General features: G+C 40.9%; 2 protein-coding genes across 2 annotated transcripts in view; one reads left to right on the top strand and one right to left on the bottom strand.

The window, feature by feature from the left end:
* EIF2B3 (eukaryotic translation initiation factor 2B subunit gamma) overlaps nucleotides 1-18451 on the top strand; it is a 601892-nt gene that overhangs the window by 496027 nt on the left and 87414 nt on the right. The gene's annotated exons all lie outside the window — the stretch shown is intronic.
* Nucleotides 1102-5734, bottom strand: MMACHC (metabolism of cobalamin associated C). Its single transcript, XM_042462860.1, has 3 exons — nucleotides 5108-5734; nucleotides 3075-3227; nucleotides 1102-1789 (listed from the first exon to the last, which is right to left on the bottom strand). The coding sequence occupies exons 1-3, from the start codon at nucleotides 5210-5212 to the stop codon at nucleotides 1448-1450; spliced, it is 600 nt and encodes a 199-aa protein (XP_042318794.1). The 5' UTR covers nucleotides 5213-5734; the 3' UTR covers nucleotides 1102-1447.

Below are 18451 nucleotides of genomic sequence, written 5' to 3'. Positions count from 1 at the left end.
TCTCTACATAGATACTATGTGCTTAACAAGCAGTTTGGAACTTAAAAATAGAACAATGCTGTATGGCCTGCAAAACAGTCTCATCCTGGACAGACACAGCCAAGGCCCTAGGATAGAACCCAGAGGCACTCCATTCGAGACCTTCTAATCTATCAGGTGAAGCACATGGTCCAATAAAGTGGTTTCAAACCACTTTGAAGGTGGGGTGTTTAGATGTCACACACTTCCAAAGTGGGCAGAAACCAGATTGAAACTGTGCACCAGAGCTAAAAAACAGAGCACAAAATACCTGGGATATTCCAACTTAGCTTGGAAAATGCACACTTTCGACCCTACATATAAACACCCCTATGCAAGAGCAGTTCTGAAGGAATGATCCATCCTAACCCTAATGCTCCATATAAACACACCAGTGAAGATACGCATGTACTAGTTTGCACCTGAATTCCTGCTGCATCATTCTTAGTGATGTGTACTTCCACAAAGTGGCTTGTAATATTGCACAAGTGCAACATAAGAATCATAACAGAAAGAGATGGCCCTCGTTGCTTCCTTCATTTTTACTCTATTTATAGACTCATCAGTGGGTTACAGACCGCTGCTTTACGGTGGTCTGCCGCCGCCGCCGTTTGCTCCGTGAGGGAGGTGTAGCAGCCACACCGCGCGGCTCCCGCGCGGAGCAAAAAAGGAGCTCCAAAATGGAGCTCCTTCTTGCAGCGCCTCTATGACGTCGCGAGGCGCCACGACATGTCTGGACGCTATGCGTCCAAGACATAAAGATGGCGGCGCCCGTATGAACAGGGTGCTGCCATTTTGTATGTATTCCATACGTACTAGGGTTAGGGGGGTGCAGAAGCACAGCCCCTTCCTAACCCTAATACGTATGGAATACGTATTTTTTGGCGGTCTGTAACCCGCCATCAACTTCCTTACATCATATGAGTTAGAAAGCATTGCCAGTGCTTGGAACAGGATTGGAAAGGAAGAAAGACCAGTGGAACAAAATGACTAGACAACATCCTTCAAAACATTTCCTCTGTGGGACAGTGAAAGGTGTAATTTGTATATATATATATATATATATAAAGTCTCCTGAGCTTATAAAAGAAAAATCATTTTAGAGATAGTACCAAGTAGTCACAGACAAAAAAAACCGTATCTAACTACTCATCAATGAAAACATAACTTATGGAATGAAGTCTCTAAATCATTTTTTTAGAAATGACATTTTGACCTAACAACAACAACGATTAAAAACAACCATAACAGTATTTGTGTTCCTGGGTACTTAGGCTTCCAGTGTTATGAATGGAACAGCGCAATCCTGTGTGCTTCTTTGAAAATGTCTCCAAGAGAGGCTTACTTTCTTCTAAGTATATTCCAGATTTCAGTTTAAATCACCAAATAAACAAGTATATTCCATCTACATAGCAACAGACATAGCAGTTTAAGCTCTCTGTCCCTCTTCCGCAGTGAAAACAGCTACTCCATTTCTCTGCAAACCCCTGTTCATATTCAGTAGTTTCAATCGTTCAGCAGGAGGAGTTGCAAAATAGGTTTTCTGTTCTTCCGAGTACTTTTCCTTCACTTTTATAATGTCCCGGTAGCTCCAGTCACGCCAGTGGAAATTGAACTTCTCCAACAGTTCTATTCTTTCTTCCTCCGTTGTCACACAATCAATAGGGGCATTCTCAAGCAAAAGGGGCACCTTCACGTCTGGGAAAAGCAGAAGAGCTCTGATAGCAAACCAGCCTCCATAGCGGGGGTGGACACACACACCATAGATCTTCTGAAGAGAAAGAAAAATAAACAGAACCTAAAGGCATGAGCTTACAGGTCTCGAAAAGCCAAGATACTATAGGAGACAAACCTGGCCTACTCCTTTAGAAAGCTCCATTTTAAGGTAAGTATGCCACTTTGTAATAGGATTTAGGCTAGGTCTGATTCTGTTTATGGCATACTTCAGGCTGCTTTGGCCATGGAGTCTTGCCTTTATTCAGAGAGAAGACAGTTTTAAAAAGAATTGATAGGTTCAAATGGAAAGAGACATAATTTTATGGTTTGCAAACACAGCCACCATTTTGCCCCATTACAAACTTTTGTCCCACCATTACTACAGCCAAACAGGTTTTGTTGGTTTTTGAAACATTACAAAAACCTGTTTTCTAGAGGTGAACATGTCATGAGTACACACCCAATGAGCAACACAGTATCCTTTAACCTTTTTTTTTTTTGGGGGGGGGATAAAATTAAAAACAACACACCTTACATTTTAGGCATCCAGTTCTTTCTTTCTTTGTATGCAAAGAAACGTAACATAGGCATGGGACAGACTGCTGAAAAACGGCGGCCTGTCGGTGCCTGTTTTTCCAGCTGCCAAACTGTGTGGCTTCCCACCGGCGGAAAAAGAGCCTGCAAAAGCGGGTTCTTTTTGCGCCAACATTGTGATGCCCAAGTGTGCCAATGGCGCACTCGTGACGTCACAAGTGCGGCATGATGTGTGGACACTATGCGTCCATCACGTAACAATAGCGGCGCCCGTATACATGGGGCGCCACCATTGTTACAGCGCCACACCATACTAGAATTAGGGACTGTGCGGTTACCACGCAGTCCTTTAATCCTAGTATGCCGCCAGCATGGCGCATTTGGTGCGTATGTACCACGCCTTATAACCTCATCTTATGCATGTTTATTTGGAATAAGACCAATGAACCCAGCAGGGTTATTCACCACCACGGATACCAGGATTTCATCCTTATAGTACATAGCCAATTTTGTTCATACTTTACCCTACTTGCCATGAAAAAAAGCAAATGTCACAGACATGAGTCCCCTGGGAGACATTGGAACTATACTATACTATCACTTGTTTATGAAAGAGACACTCACACATTATTATTTTTTAAAAAAAAACAGATATGATTTGAATCAGGAGGGTTAGAGTGGGGCAAAGAAGGAGCCGCAGGCAAAAGTTTCCCAAAGTGTCCAAAACTGAAAAAAACTGTTCATCCTCCATTATCCAGTGAACAAGAACTCCCTTGTTAGTTCTCATACTCTAATCTGAATTTTACCTTCTCTCCCCAAGGATCCAGCTGAACATCTTTCCTCTGGTAGTAGTATGCAGCACCAGACACGTGTGCTGCTGTTTGGGCTAAGAATTTAGGCTTCCGATTGGGCAGCATTTCATAGTCATACATGATATTCACCTGATAGTCAGCCAGGCTCTGGAAATAAATAAATAAATAAATAAATAAATAAATAATCTTTATTAGATCTGAAGTCAACACATCAAGGAACATTGGTGATAGATATGCGAGTAGAAGCAAGGAGTGGGTCTACAGTTTCCTGCCTCCCCACCCCCCACACTGGGCCCCTTCTCCTATAGTGTCATTCATTTAGTGATGCAGTACTTTTGATGAAAAAACCTACAATGAGAAGATTTGTTCTCCTATACACTATATTGTTCATAGATCTTTAATATGTGGACAAACATGACTTGCAATAGAAGGTCTACAAACAACTAAGCAAATCCATGTATCTCCCTGGTCTTGCCACAATAACTTCCTTTTTAAAAAGTGCTCGTAACTGACAGAGATTCAAATACTATTCAGAGTTACAGAGAATGGAAAAAACAAAGCACCCACAACAGTCTAGTAGCTTGGTAGGTGATGACCTTAAAGGCAGAGGTGGAAAAAAAGTCTGGGTCTTCAAATGTTGGCGTACAATTCCCATTCCTAACCATGGGCTTTGCTATCTGAAATGGATGGGAAGCAAGACAGTGGCATAAGAATAAAAGGTACTATGACTCTTACTGAGCTCTGATTTTGTTATTTCAAGTGGAAGCCAAGATTTTTCTGAGTCCCTCACTACCAGTTTGATAAATTGTCTTATCTAACATGCCATTCACTCATAGAGGTTTATCGCATGGGCCCTGAAACAGGCCCGTTGCGTCCTAAAACGAGGGTGCACAGAACGGGATGGGGCTAGGGACCGCATTTTACTGCACAAAGGAACGTCACTGCTGCCGCCGGGTACTCCAATCATGTCCTCCCTCCGTTCCAGAGGGTGCAATTTCTGAGAACTGTTCTAAAGCGTTCTCAGAAATCATGCCCTCTGGAATGGAGAGAGGACGCGATTGGAATGCCTGGCAGCAACGGTGGTGTTCCCTTGTGCAGCAAAATGCAGTCCCTAGCCCCATTCCGTTCCGTGCGCGCCCGTTTTAGAACACAACGGGCCCGTTTTAGGGCCCGTGCGATAATCTTCATATTTTCGGAGTTTCCCTAGGTTTAACTGGCAACTTGTCAATAAAATATGCAACTTGTCACTCAATTGGCCTTCTTATTGGACAATTAGATGACAGCAGGTAACAACAAATTTTAAATTAGTCTCAGGGAGGGCTCAGGGAAGTCTGTTAGCCTAATATCCACTTAGGTGACTTAGTGGAAAACACAAATAAAGGCAGATTATTAAATATGTAGAATGGAATGGGCAAATGTTGGAGGCTAGAGGGTCATATTCTGTTCCTTGTAGAGGAACAGCTATTGGGGAGGAATCTTAATAGCTTCTGCAAATGTAAGCCCTGCTTCATCACCTTTTTATAGCTGAGACTGTTAACAAGCAGGTAAGTCTTGTACATATTATACATGTGAATATTTTCTTCTTTTAATAAAAATACATTTGTATACTTAGCAGTCAGAACATAAAATGACAAAACATCTTATGAAACAGAATCTGGTCAAAAAGAACACAAAAGATGGGGTAGGTATACCCTTCTCACAGTGGGGCTAGAGTGCTCATTCATACTGATCCACAGTTTTGTTTTATACAGTTTTGAATGCTGAACAGAGCCATGTTCAAGGAGCAATGTGTCCCTCAGTTAATATTAACCAGGATAATGGGACCATAGACACAGTGATCCAGACATAGGGCAAATGACAGGAAAACACTGTTGCCTTCACAATTTGGCTGTTGGCTTCCTGGGAGCACTTAACTTTTGAAAACAGAATGCTGGACTAGTTGCATCTTACCCTGGTGTCCAGCAGGGTTACTTTTACATTTTTACCACAGCAATGACAGAAAGAGACAATGTTTTAAAATCACTTACGTCTCTAACCAGTGAGAGGTGATGAGAAATACACTGATCCACTGGGTCATGAATTTTTTTCAGCAACTGATTCTTCAAGAAAGGTTTGAAGGCTTTGTCAAACATGGCAGGAGTGCTGAGCACCACAAATGCCAGGGTGTTCTCTGTGTATGGCAAATGAAAAGCTGGCGGAAGGGCTGCATTGTACCATCCGACCTTCGGGGAAAAACAAATAAGCAAGCGAGGATATTATCATTAGTAGAGGAAGCCTGAAATCTTGGAATTGTGAGGATTGCAGGCTGAGCACTGCAGATCATGTGCTTGCACAGAAGAAAGAACTGCAAGCTAGTGTATAATGTTTTAGAAGAAATAACTCCCAAGTACCCAAACCTCACATGATCCTATGCTAGTTTTATCCCCAAAATGCAGAGCAATGGACAAAAAACTATGTATAATTACCAAGAGCTGCATAATTTTATTTTATGTTGTTTTCAAAGTATTCAGAATTTTCTTTTGTTTTCCCTCAAGATTGAACAAATAAAAGGCAAAGAAACAGAGAAATGGGAAAGAGGGCATATCCATAATGCTTATTTAACCACTGGTGATGATATGATAATTACACTCATCCCGCCACATTTGTGTTTTTGACTTTTGCAGATTTGATTATTCAGATTTTATTAATATGTTCTCTCTAGGAATATCTAGGTCCTCCAGCGCAACTCTATGATCAGTGTTAACCAAAAGTCACACTGAAGGACTTAGACACTAGGCATCTGTAGCACTTCCAACGCAATTCTATGGTCAATGTCTGGCAGATGTTGACCATAGAGTTGTACTGGAGGACCTACAGATTCCTAGAGAGGTGTGCTCTCAGGTAAAAAAGTAATGTTTTTGTTATTCGCAGTTTTTCCACATTTATGGGGGTCCTGTGTCCCTAACCTCAGCAGATGTGGACGAGTGTATAAATAAGCGAAACAGGAAGCTGTGGAAGCCACTAGTTGTGTTCACACAAGTCTATCTCAGTTTAACAACCTGGGATATGAATGAGATTTTTGCTGAGACATACCATCCCTTTCTTTTCTATTCTTCCTGGGATGCCTACATGAAATGCAGAAGTTTTCAGTTACTAGTCTTCCATTTTGTCCAACGTGGGAAACCAACTTTGGAATAAGCCATAATCTGAAACCATTTTCAAGCACTAAAATGTTTATTTAAAAAACAAAAACTCTTGATTTTGATTTCTATTGCCAGTAGGAAAAAACCCTTAAGTTAGAGTCAATTAATTTAGAGTTCACAATCCAACCTCTGATACAAGGTAATGACACACCATATCTGCTCCTTATGATGTCATAAGAGTTGTGAACAATAGCAAGCAAAGACCTTGGGCTTTCAGTTTAGCCATGTGATTCATGCTCAAAGATCAGGAACTAGAAGGCAAAACAAGCATCAGAGGTCATGAGCAGGAGATCGTCAAAAGAGTTCTGCAAGTGCTACGTGGAGAAAGGTAAACAGTCATATGAATCTTAGAACATGTTCTTGTTCATACTTACTCAGAATGGAGGGATGTAACAAATACAAAGGTGACAATTTTGTACATTTCAACATGTAAACATTCCCGTCATGCAGAAAGAGGGAGGTGGAATTTGATTTCAATCATCTAAGTGTGTGTTGGAGGCATTAAGTTCATGCCACACCTCTCACTTACCTCAATATAGCCCTCTGCTACAAACACTACTCATTCAGCCAAGGTCAACTCTGGTATTGAAACCCAACTGATAGGAAGAGTAAATGAGGGGGAAATTGTGGAAATAGGACTGACTCTACACTCTTTACTCATACACTCTTCTTTGTTGTTATAAATCAAACACACACAACCTCTTTCTACATAATGTCCAAGGCTTTCTGTGTTAAAAGATAAGAAATTCCTTCCTTCACATCTAATTTGACCCTGACTTTCACTGAGTTCAACAGATCTTTCTTCCTAAGAAGCAAATTGAAGACTGCAGTATTAGCATACTCAAAAGGTTTACAGGGTCTATTGACAGAAATTAATTCAAACAAAATGAAAGCTGTGTGTATGGCTGAGGAATAGTTTACATGAATGCATCCCCTCAGTTATGGGAACAGGTTAGTGCTACTTTGTCCTCTATTGACAAAACCTCCTACTTGCCTACTCTTAGCTTATTATACATGAACAAGTTTCCATTTGCTCAAAGTAAAGTCAATTTAAGGGCAGTTAGGCTATGTACATAAGCCACTATTGCAAATTAACCAGAACGAAAGCTTCAGACACCTCCAATAAAGTAAACAGGACTTCTCAAAAGGGCTTTTCATTATTAAGCATAAACAAGTAGCAAAAATACAGTTACTAGTAAGGTTATACTGTATTGATCATAGTTCTGGATGAACATTTTCATTCACTCTTTTGCCAATGCTGCAGACAAAGACCTGGTCACTTTTCTTATGTTGCTGTTGTTATTGTTAAGCGCCCTGAAGTCAACTCATGGAGACCCTATGGATGAGACATCTCCAAGAACCCTATCTTCAACCTCTCTGCTCAGGTTCTGCGTATTCAGACCCATGTCTACCCTGATTGAGTCTAAGCATCTAGCATGTGGTGTTTCTTTCTATCTTCTGCTTTCCACCTTTCCTAGCATAACTATATTTCCTAATTATTCATTTTTCCTCATTATGTGGCCAAACTATGACAGCCTCATTTTAGTCATCTTGGCTTCCAGAGAGAGTTCAGGATTGATATGCTGTAGAACCCATTTGTTTCTCTTCTTGGCTGTCCATGGTGTTCGAAGTACTTTTTTTCGGCACCACATCTCAAATGAGCTGATTTTCTTACTACTGGTTTTATTCACTGTCCAGCTCTCATGTCTATACATGGCAATGGGCAATACAATGGCTTGGATTACCCTCACTTTAGCATTCAGAGTAATGGCTTTACATTTTATGATCTTGTCTAGTTCTTTCATAGCTGCCCTTCCCAATCTTAGCCTTCTTCTAATTTCTTGACCGCAATTTCGATTCTGATCAATATGTGAAACCAAAGTATGGGAACTCTTTAAGGATTTCAATTTTCTTGAAATCTAGGATGAATTCTTGCAAATCTTCCATGCTATTATTTCTGGGTTTTTAATGTTTCCTCACACACACAGAGAAGTCAACAAGTGGCCCTCCAATTAGAAATGAAAATTTTCCAGCTTGGCTGCTCTCCTTACAGGCTATTTTTCAACAGGAAAAATAACAATAAGATCATAACCTGTGAGAGGGCTATCCTTTTACTCCCTTTAGAGGGGTGTCAGACATGCTTTGTTATTCTAGGATGCCAAGACAAGATAAAATGTTTACATCCATTTTTAAAGAGGTTTCCGCACGTTTTTAATATTAGGCTTCTGACAAACATTAATGGACTTGTGATGAAAGTGCCAGGAAGGCAGTTTCCTATGGAATCAACTACATAATGAAAGAGACAAAGCATTCTAGCGCAGGAAAATGCTTCATAATAATGTACACAAACATAAATTTATTTCTTTATTTTAAATTTGCATGTTGGGAAAGAGACAAGTAAGGATGCTATCTAAACTGTAGTTATGATACTCTCAGGTCCTCTGGACGACATTTACTTCCACCAGCCAGGACTAAACTGGCAATCCAGAAGACTTTTTCGTCAACTGCCCCTAGATTGTGGGATGACCTGCCGGGAAGGATTCAGCAGCTAAACATGCTGGCTGAATTTAAAACAGTATTAAAGACCTATCTCATCCAGCCCAGCTGATTTTAAACTATGAATTTTAAATTGGTAAATTTCTAATTGTATGTTTGGATGATTTTAATGTGTCCCACGTTTATGTGTTTTAACCTATCTGCTTCAGTGGTTTTATGAGTTTTAATCTACACAGCACCCTATCAAGCCTTGGGGAGAGGCAATTAAGAAATAAATGCTGTTGCTCACTGCTTTTGTTGTTATAATAATAAAATTTATTTTTAAGTAAAATTACAAAATTATCAATTAAATCCGTTGAGAATAAATTAAAGCAATAAAGTACAGCCACCCCTCCATTTTTGCGAGGTATCCATTCCGGACCCTCCACGAAAATGGAAATCCGCTGATATTCAAGCCCTATTGGCTTGAATAGCAGCACATCCCTGCGAGTACCCATGAGCGCGTGCCAAAGGCATGCACCCAATTTTAAATCCCTTCATTTGCCCCTCACGAGCAAGTGAGGAATGTAGATTCAAGGTCCATGCAAACGGAGGGATGACTGTATAATGCTAGGAACATTTCAATATCAAACCTATAGATTTCTCTCCATACCTATCACTAATTATTAGCTCTGTAGTGTTCTACAACATATTCTCCTAACAACTGAGAGAAATAGCCATTGAGAATGTAAATGTTCTCTTATGTAACGTGGAATGAAAACCAAATTTAGTACATTGGGACTGAAACTCTGTACCTTGAGAGAAAACTGAATATTTAAAATCATACTTAGTGTTTATTTGTGATCGCTCTTAGGAAATTCAAATTTACTCACAGTTTCTTCTTATTTAATAACTATTTGCGAACCTTGAATGTCAAATTGTTAACTAATGTTTTATGGAATCAGTTACAGAATGTGCATTGCCAGGAGGCGAATGTATGAGCTTCCTGTTCATGTTTTTCAAGAATGCCACACCAACATCCCAACTCCAAATATGCCCCTCTCATATTTGGAAATTATTTCCAAATATTTCAAGTAGCTTTTTTTCAAACTCCTTTCATTAATAATCACCACAGTGTCAAAAAGGTAACTACAGGACTGCATCCTCTCAACTCTTATTAAATGCCCCTTACTACAGTAAAGTTGCTACTTTGCTCCTGCCAGTAGCTTCTGCTTAATTTATTTATGGAGGGCTGTCCTTTTATATTATCTTGAATTACACTTTTGTGCTACAGGAGGCACAAGACTCTGCTTAAATTACATGGGTTTGAATAGTTTAATATTCGTTGCAAAGACCCTACAACAATATATCTTGGAAATATGCCACTATCAGGGGCTCTACAGCAAAAGAAAAGGGGATAGGCTGGCATGACATTATGTCAATGGAGGGGCCAAAAAAGTGCAGAATAAGGGATGTGTCAGGCGAGGGCTGGCCTCAGACTGAACATATGACTTACAGTTTCTATGCCAGTGTAACGATCCATAACTATGTCAATGAAAAGAATGAGGAAATTTTAAAAATTACTTTCATTGAGTTCTATGAAGAGCCAAAATAGGGTTGGCTCTCCCATTGGGCGGAGTGCAGCAACTACCTCACATGCTGGGTATCAAGTGATGGCGCCCTGACCCTCTTTCAGGACAGATATGTGTGTACGCCATGCCAGGTGGCCTCCATATCTAAAATATTCTGGTATCCTTGGGTATGATAGAGAACATAGCTGTATTGCTGTCTTGAACTAACTGCCTATCTAGCCAGGTTTACGGCACAGAATACAGGGAATGCCATCTTTCCCTTGACCCTTCGCCTGCTGAATCAAAGACACCACCTTCTCCCTGCTCTGCCAATATTACTAAAAAAGAGCATAGGATTCTCACTGGCTTTGCACCCAATCTCAGCACACTCAGATCAGTCTATAAAAATCCCTGCTAGGGAGCCATTACTCAGATGAAAGGGGAACAGGGTGATACAGCTCTGATCTCCTATCGTGTATGCTTAGAGCAAACAAGGTGTAACTTCAAAGATAGAACTGAGAACTACAGAAGAAAGAACAAGCAGTACAAGAAGGAAGAACGTCTCACAAGCAGAATAGCTCAAAAGTAATACAGAAAGAGCAGATTGCTAATTTTTCTACACTCAGAAACCTTACAGATGATTGCCTTAACACACATGCAACCAACAGGATCCTTCAAACTGAGATGCAAATACAAATCACACAGGTAAACAAGGGAAGGGGGGAAATTAATGCCTCAAAGTAAGACTGTTGCAAGTATCCCCCTTGCCTCTGTCACTGCCCCACTCCAGAATGTGTGAAAAGTGTGTATCGTAAGAGTGTGTAACTCTGACGCTTGACAATCAGATTGGCTACACCTAGTTAGAGCTCCTAGGAATTACAGTCCAACATCCCCTGGAGGGTCACACTTGCTTGCTCTTGGTAACTGATATGGTACTATAATAAATCACAGAATCATAGAGTTGGAAGATACCACAAGAGCCATCCAGTCCAAACCCCTGCCATGCAAGAAATCTCAATCAAAGCATCCCTGACAGATGACCATCCAGCCTCTGTTTGAAGACCTCTAAGGAGGGAGACTCCACCATACTCTGAGGGAGTGTGTTCCAGTGTCGAACAGCCCTTACTGTTAGGGTATTAACTAAACCTTTCCTCCCCCAACAGAAAATAACACCACACTGTGTGTTAGCCCCCCCCCCACCCCACCCCAAAATACCAGGTAGCCAACCACTTCTACTGCTAGCCAAACACTTGGGATTCCTTTGCCTTGCAGGATCACAACTGGACATAAAGAACAGAACAGAAAGTCACTGCATGCAAGCTTCTATTAAAACTCCCCATAGGAGAAAGGTAAGCATCATTTCAGTGACTACACTGTCTTCCCCAAACAAAAAGGGAAGTTGGACAAAGGCACTAGGTACTAGGACAGTACTTAGATGGCAGTACTCTCTGTGCCTCTCTCAAATTACTTGCTCTATGCATTATATGTTATGACTCTTGTATATTACTCACTATTCTCCCTGTCTCTCCAACAGGTGCAAATGCAAGGACATTCCCAACTCCCAGTACAATGCCGATCTTGAAATGAAGCACTCAACTATTCAAATCCAGTTGCTCCTCTATAGGGTTGCCAGTCTCCTTGTTCCATCAAGGCCTGCATTTCTGCAAGCTTCTTGACAGAAAGTTATACAAGCAGGTGAAGCCAGACCCAGCAACTGGGAATATGGCCTCATGTTGCTCTGATTCAGCCCTGCTGAGATAAAAGGCTTAGTCCTCATTTCACAACCAATTCTACCTGTTTGCTGTTTAATAAAATCTCTACTTTACTGAAGCTGTTCTTTCTTTCCTGGTGGGGTTCCCTTCTGCTCGCCTTGTCTTTAGTTCACTTAACTTGGCATCATGTTTACATTCTGAATGGGAGGGGGCAGGAGTTTGTCAGGAACACACAAGCATTTAGGATCTACCGTGCCATTGATTGGATCCTTCAGCTCCTGTGAGAGAGGAAGAATCCCAGTTATTGCCACTATGATGAACCATGCAGTCAGCCCATGAGAGCAATGAACAAGGAGCTTTGCTGTAAATGAAGCAAATGACTGCAGTAAGCAAGTGCAAAACAGATGTGAAGGCAGAGGCAAATGTGATGCAAGAGCTGAGAAGCTCACCTATTGGACATTATTTTGAATGCTAACTCATAGATCCTGGGAGTTGTAATCCTTTTCAAGCTCTGGGTACAGGTTTTCTGACTGGATATGACATTCACAGATGTATCTATGTAGGGGGACTCCTCTCAGACTGATCCAGTAGGACACTGCATCTAGGACTGAACTTGTTAACTTTTTGCTTTTTGTATGCAAAATCAGACCTGCTCCATAGGGCTAGATCTCTTCATGCAACCCTACTGTTCTTGGCACCTACATCTGGGTCTGTTGATGACAAACATGTCAAGATGTATCTTACTGTCTTCTTCAGTCAGGCCACAGCTATAGAAAGGGAGTTTTATCTTAATTATGACACTCACCCAGTGGGTCCTACACGTACATCTCCAGTTTCTCCATCCCAGTGCAATATTTAGTTTGCAATTGTCTTTTAATTATTCCTGGTTTTATGCTACATATCTTGGGGGCTATTCAGACTACCTTGTACCCCAGATCAGAACCCAGATTAACCACGGGAAGTTCATATTCGACCCAAATCTCCCACAAGCGAATCCAAGGCCTGCACACCTGTTGAGGAGCAAATGCCCCTTAACGTGGGTCATTTGGAAGTGGAGTAATAGCTGTATCTTTTTTAAAAAACTGGTCCAGCGAATATGAACTTGTCACCGATCATGATCGGGTCATGTCCAGGGGAGGGATTTAAGTCAGAGGGAGGGCAGAGGGCCGAACACGCTTCCCCTTCATCGGGGTGACAGAGGAGGATGAAGCTGGAGGAAAGAAGGGGGCCATGGAGGGCAGCATCGGAAGGAGGAAGAGGAGGATGAAGCCGGGGGAAAGAAGGGGGCCATGGAGGGCAGCATCGGAAGGAGGAAGAGGATGAAGCCGGGGGAAAGAAGGGGGCCATGGAGGGCAGCATCGGAAGGAGGAGGAGAAGGCAGGAGCCAGAGGATAGGTGCCAAAGGGGTGACAGATGGAGCCGGAGGTGCCAAGGGCAGAAACAGGGTAACGGGGGAGCAGGAGGCAGAGGAGGAAGGAGCCGGAGAAAGGGTCAATTCAGGGCAGGTCAGAGGAAGGGCAGGGAACGGAGCAAGCCTCTGCTCTCACAGGCTGCTTTCTCTCTCTTTTTTTTTATTTTTGATAGACTATGCACATGCTTTTTGCTACAGGTAAATACATATATAGATAGAATGTGTGTCTGCTGGTGCTACTTTCCCTTTCATTTCCTTGCTCCCAGCACAGCACTTTGCAAAGGCTTTTTTTCTAAATTATTTTTTATAAGCGAATGCTACAGTGTGAATGTTACAAATGTTTCTCTTTCAATTTGGCAAATTGATACAGAATGCTTTTGCTACATATGTGTATTCTGGGGTGGCAATGTGAGGGAAAGCAAAGGATGCAGAGATGGCATTTAGGGCGAGGAATTAAAATAATTAATATTATTATTGTATGTGTATGAGGCATTCTGGGGTGGCAAGGAGGGAGGATGCAGAAATGCATTAGACTGCATTTTGTGGTTGAAAAATGGAGGCAGGGGAAGAGCCATAATCTGTAGTGACCCAAATACACACAACACACACACACACCTGGAGGTTTTTAAATTTGACAAAATATGTGCACACTTCCACCTGTTTTTTATTAACAAAAGGGAGGGGGGGAAGCACACATCCGATTGCCCAATGGCTGCAGGAAACGTCACCCTGACGAAAGCGGAACTCAATTTGATTGACAGCAAAGGCGCCTTCATTTTAAACCTGCAAATGTGAACTCTCCGGAAGAGCTGCAAGGGCATTCAGGGTTTAATTACCCTGATTGAGGTAAATTCTTAGTGGGCACTTGCTTCTGGAGAGATTGGGGGGGGGGGACCCGATTCTGCCCAGTTCCATCCAGTGCAAATAGGTGAGTCTGAATGGGGCCTTTATAAGCCATTTTTAGCAACTCCATTTTTGAGTGGAAATAAAGATTCTCTTAATATCAGTCCTAATCCTTCCCTTCCTTCCTTGGATGAAAAGATTATTCCCCTCAGATGTAAATTGCTCCTGCAGGGAGACCTGAACATCCATTCCAGGGATGTTCACATATTTGTTATAGATACCTCCTTTCAAAATGGTTGCCTAGGGATCTTACTGTACTGCCCACACTTACTGTATTTTGCTGTTGACCAGCTGAAACTGTCATTATTTGCACATGCAGACAAGAGGACTAGAACCTACACCTGCAGAGATTTCTGTCACCTCTCACTTTCTGTACTTTTGCTGCCTGCACAACAAAGGTTGTTGCTGTGAAGCATTTTGCAAGTGTCCTTGCATGTAGTGGGTTATGTAATGTTCCTACATGGGTTACATTGATGTTGGGAGGCACTTCCTCATTGACATGCATGTACTGTCTCCATTCTAAACTTAGTGTATGTATCAGCATGTCACTGCATAAGTGATAGGAGCCAGTGGTGTTGTTACAGGTGCTAAGGGCGTCAGTCGCTAGAGAGTATGCCATATTATCTGTCCTGTTGCCTACTCTAAGGTTGCCTTCTCCTCATTCTTTTTGCTAGGATGAACCCTGCTATGCCCCAGTGATACACTAACATCATAGGCTGGCCACTACCATGGGATATCTATAACACTACACTGGCAGTTTAAAAATATTACAGTACCACAGAATTGGTATCTGTGTGCCTAACTGCTCAAAACGTAATCTGGTACAATTTACTGTGAGCTGAACTCTTGGATTCTCTAACTAGGAAAATAAAGCTCTATTGTGAACATGTTAGGTAACTCTAACTCAAGGCAGGAAGGGCAAAACTAGACCTTTTGCTTTTCAACCTATTGTATTAGTTTAAAATTCAACAACAGAATTTCAACACTTCTAACTTTTTAACAGGTACAGTTCTAATTAGCAAAATGTGTATTTAATTTTCCCACAGGAGCTCCAAGGCCTCATTACTTTAATTTTCAAGTCAAATGGAGAATGTCTTCATAGCCTCCAGCACTGGCTGTGTCCCTGGAAAATTACAAGTGGGTTGTTTCTATCATCTGTATTCCTGTCACCTGAAGTGCTAATTCTTCAAAAGTTTCCTGCAAGATAGAGGTATGTTCCAGCCAGAACTGCTTACATCAGTATCAGTTATAGCATGCAAGAACAAGAAAGATGGTTTAGTGGACCCTAGAGAAAAAGTCTGATTCCCCCTTTTATCCTGGTTAATATTTCAGTCACAGGTGAGATATGTTTCACCTCCACCCTCCATGTCAATCTTTAACTTCCAACGGAACTGAACTTCATATTCAGCTCTGCATCTAGCTATTACTGGTCACTTTCCTAGTTTTACTCCATTCTGCATTTCCTATTTAGGCTGTAGTCTTGAAGGCTTTTGAGAATTCTTTTGATACATTTTTACATGCTCTTCCCACTTCTATGAGCTAACAGTCTTGTATGTGTCTACTCCAGCATGCTGTCTGCCTGGATTTATGAAATGCAATTACTGTCATTTAATCCCAGGGATAATACAAAATATTAACTTTGGATACAACCAGCAGGACAGGAAAGGTACACTTCTGGATGTAGTAGCAAAACACTAAGTAGAAAACATGATGATCTGATGCACAACCAACCTAAAATAATTACAGTTGTCCCTCCACATTTGTGACTTTGACTTTTGAAGATGTGATTATTCACGGTTTTGATTAATATGTTCTCTGTAGGAATCTCTAGGTCCTCCAGCACAACTCTGCCTGATGGTGACCATAGAGTTGTGCTGGAGAACCTAGAATTTCCTAGAGAAAACACTTCTCTAGGCATTTGTAGGTCCTCCAGCATGATTCTATGATCCACTTCTGGCAGATGTTGACCATAGAGTTGCATTGAAGGAGCTGGAGATTCCCAGAAAGGTGTTCTCTTAGGTAAAAATAGTGGGTTTTTTATTTGCGTTTTTTCCACATTCACAGGGGTCCTTCACCCTTAACCACAGCAAATGTGGAGGGTCCGCTGTATTTTGTAAGCTTGTATGTCAAGTGTGGTCTGATGTCTTATATTCTCAGTGGCTTTTACACGAGCCTCCATGTTGTGGATTTTGAATTTTGTTGTATTTTACTGCATGGCCAACACAGCTACCCCTGAATAAGTTTCCTGACTATGTTAACGTGGGACATGCTGGCAGGGGACAGCTGAACATGGAGGTCCATGTACTGATTTAAACATGGTCCAAGTGTAACAAAATGTGTGGTTGAACAGTAAAAGGTCAAATGCCATAAAAACTGGTAGCAGTCTGCCTGTCACCAAAAGCAATGTTGCACTAGGAGTAGCTGTAATGATGCAACACCAGAGCAATAATGGCCACATGGGTATGACAGCTAAACACAAATCAAATGGGACGGCACTTCAATTGAAAATGACATAACCACATAAAACAGTATGGGATAGAAACTATAACATGTGCTCTAGGCAGAAGGACACAGGAATCATTCACACTGCTGAAATTGTTGTAACTGTTGTGTGCCTTCAAGTTGTTTCCAACTTACGGAGACCTTAAGGAGAATCTGTCATGGGTTTTTCTTGGCAAGAGTGGTTCAGAGGAAGTCTGCCATTGCTTTCTCCTGAGAGTGTGTGACTTGTCCAAGGTTGCCCAGTGGGTTTCCACAACCAAGCAGAGATTCAAACCCTGGCCTCCAGAGCTGTAGTCCAACCTTCAAACCACTTGGCTCCCTACTGCTGCAATAGCACACCACATTGCTTATTTTTTGGATTTATATTCTGCCTTTCTCCCAAAATGAGATTCTGCCACAACAGCCATACGCCTCAGTAGATGGAAAGAATCGATTTTAAAAATATGTTCCTTTTAGTTTTCTTAGTCTACTGTTGTTTAATCATTATTAATATTATTTTGTATTTTAACATGCTGTACCCTGCCTTGAGCCTTGAGGAGAGATGGGAAAGAAATAACATTTATTTATTTATTTATTGCCAGGAACTATACTGGCTTTTAATATAGTTATACATAAAATGAGAAACATATAAGCAAAAAAAAAATGTGTATGAAAAGCTGAAATAGACAAAGTAGCTACATAATTCTGTTTCATTTTCTGAAGAATCTGTTCTCTCCTTATAATCCATGAAATTCAGGATAGTAACCTTTATTTTATTTTTTTATTTCTCTTAATCAGCGGGACATTGATTGTACAATATACATTCAGTTAATTATAAGGCATACATTCAATAAGCAGAATAAGTACATTAAACTTAGCATAATCAGTTCTGTAATCAAAAATATCTCTAATTTTTAAACCATCCATTTAACATTTGTCTTTATATTAGAGGAGGATAAAAACAAATAATTAAACCTGTATAAATCTTAAATAAAGTTTTCCCTGTTAACTATTCTATGGGCTTATTAAATTGAATGTCACTCCTGGCCAGTCTTTTTCCCATTTATCCATGTCCTTTTTGTTTAATATTGCTGTTAATCTGTCTAATTCCTTCATTTCAAATATTTTGTTTTCCCATTCTTCTATAGATGGTGTGTTTATGTGGATTTATAGTATAAATCTATATTGTGTCCCAACTCTTGTGCCCATTTTACCATACATTCTTTTATTTCTTCTTCTTCTTCAGAATTTCTTTTCCAGTAATATGATATATAAGTTACTCACTGGTTTTTTTTTTCCTTTCTGGTTTTAACATTATTTTGTCTAAATCGTTTTCTTCTTTTTCAAAACCTATTAGCTCTAACTCAAAGAAATAAAATGTATTATTGCTGCTGTTGTTGTTGTGTGCCTTCAAGTCGTTTATGGCGACCCCAAGGCGAACCAATCATGGGATTTATAGAATCTTAGGGCCCGTACAGACAGGCCAAAATTAAGCTGTTTTGGGTCACTTTGGAGGTATGCTGTTTTAATGACACACACATCTTAAGAGGCCAGAAGCTGCACCAAAGCTTTGATCCATGCCTTAGAAGTGGAGCAAGGATTTGGCGTGGTTTTTGGCCTCTTAGGACGCATGCAT

Source organism: Sceloporus undulatus, chromosome 4 (assembly GCF_019175285.1).
Source record: "Sceloporus undulatus isolate JIND9_A2432 ecotype Alabama chromosome 4, SceUnd_v1.1, whole genome shotgun sequence".
NCBI classification, from domain to species: domain Eukaryota; kingdom Metazoa; phylum Chordata; class Lepidosauria; order Squamata; family Phrynosomatidae; genus Sceloporus; species Sceloporus undulatus.
Note: the sequence above shows the minus strand (reverse complement) of the source record. Positions and strands in the feature narration are given on the sequence as shown.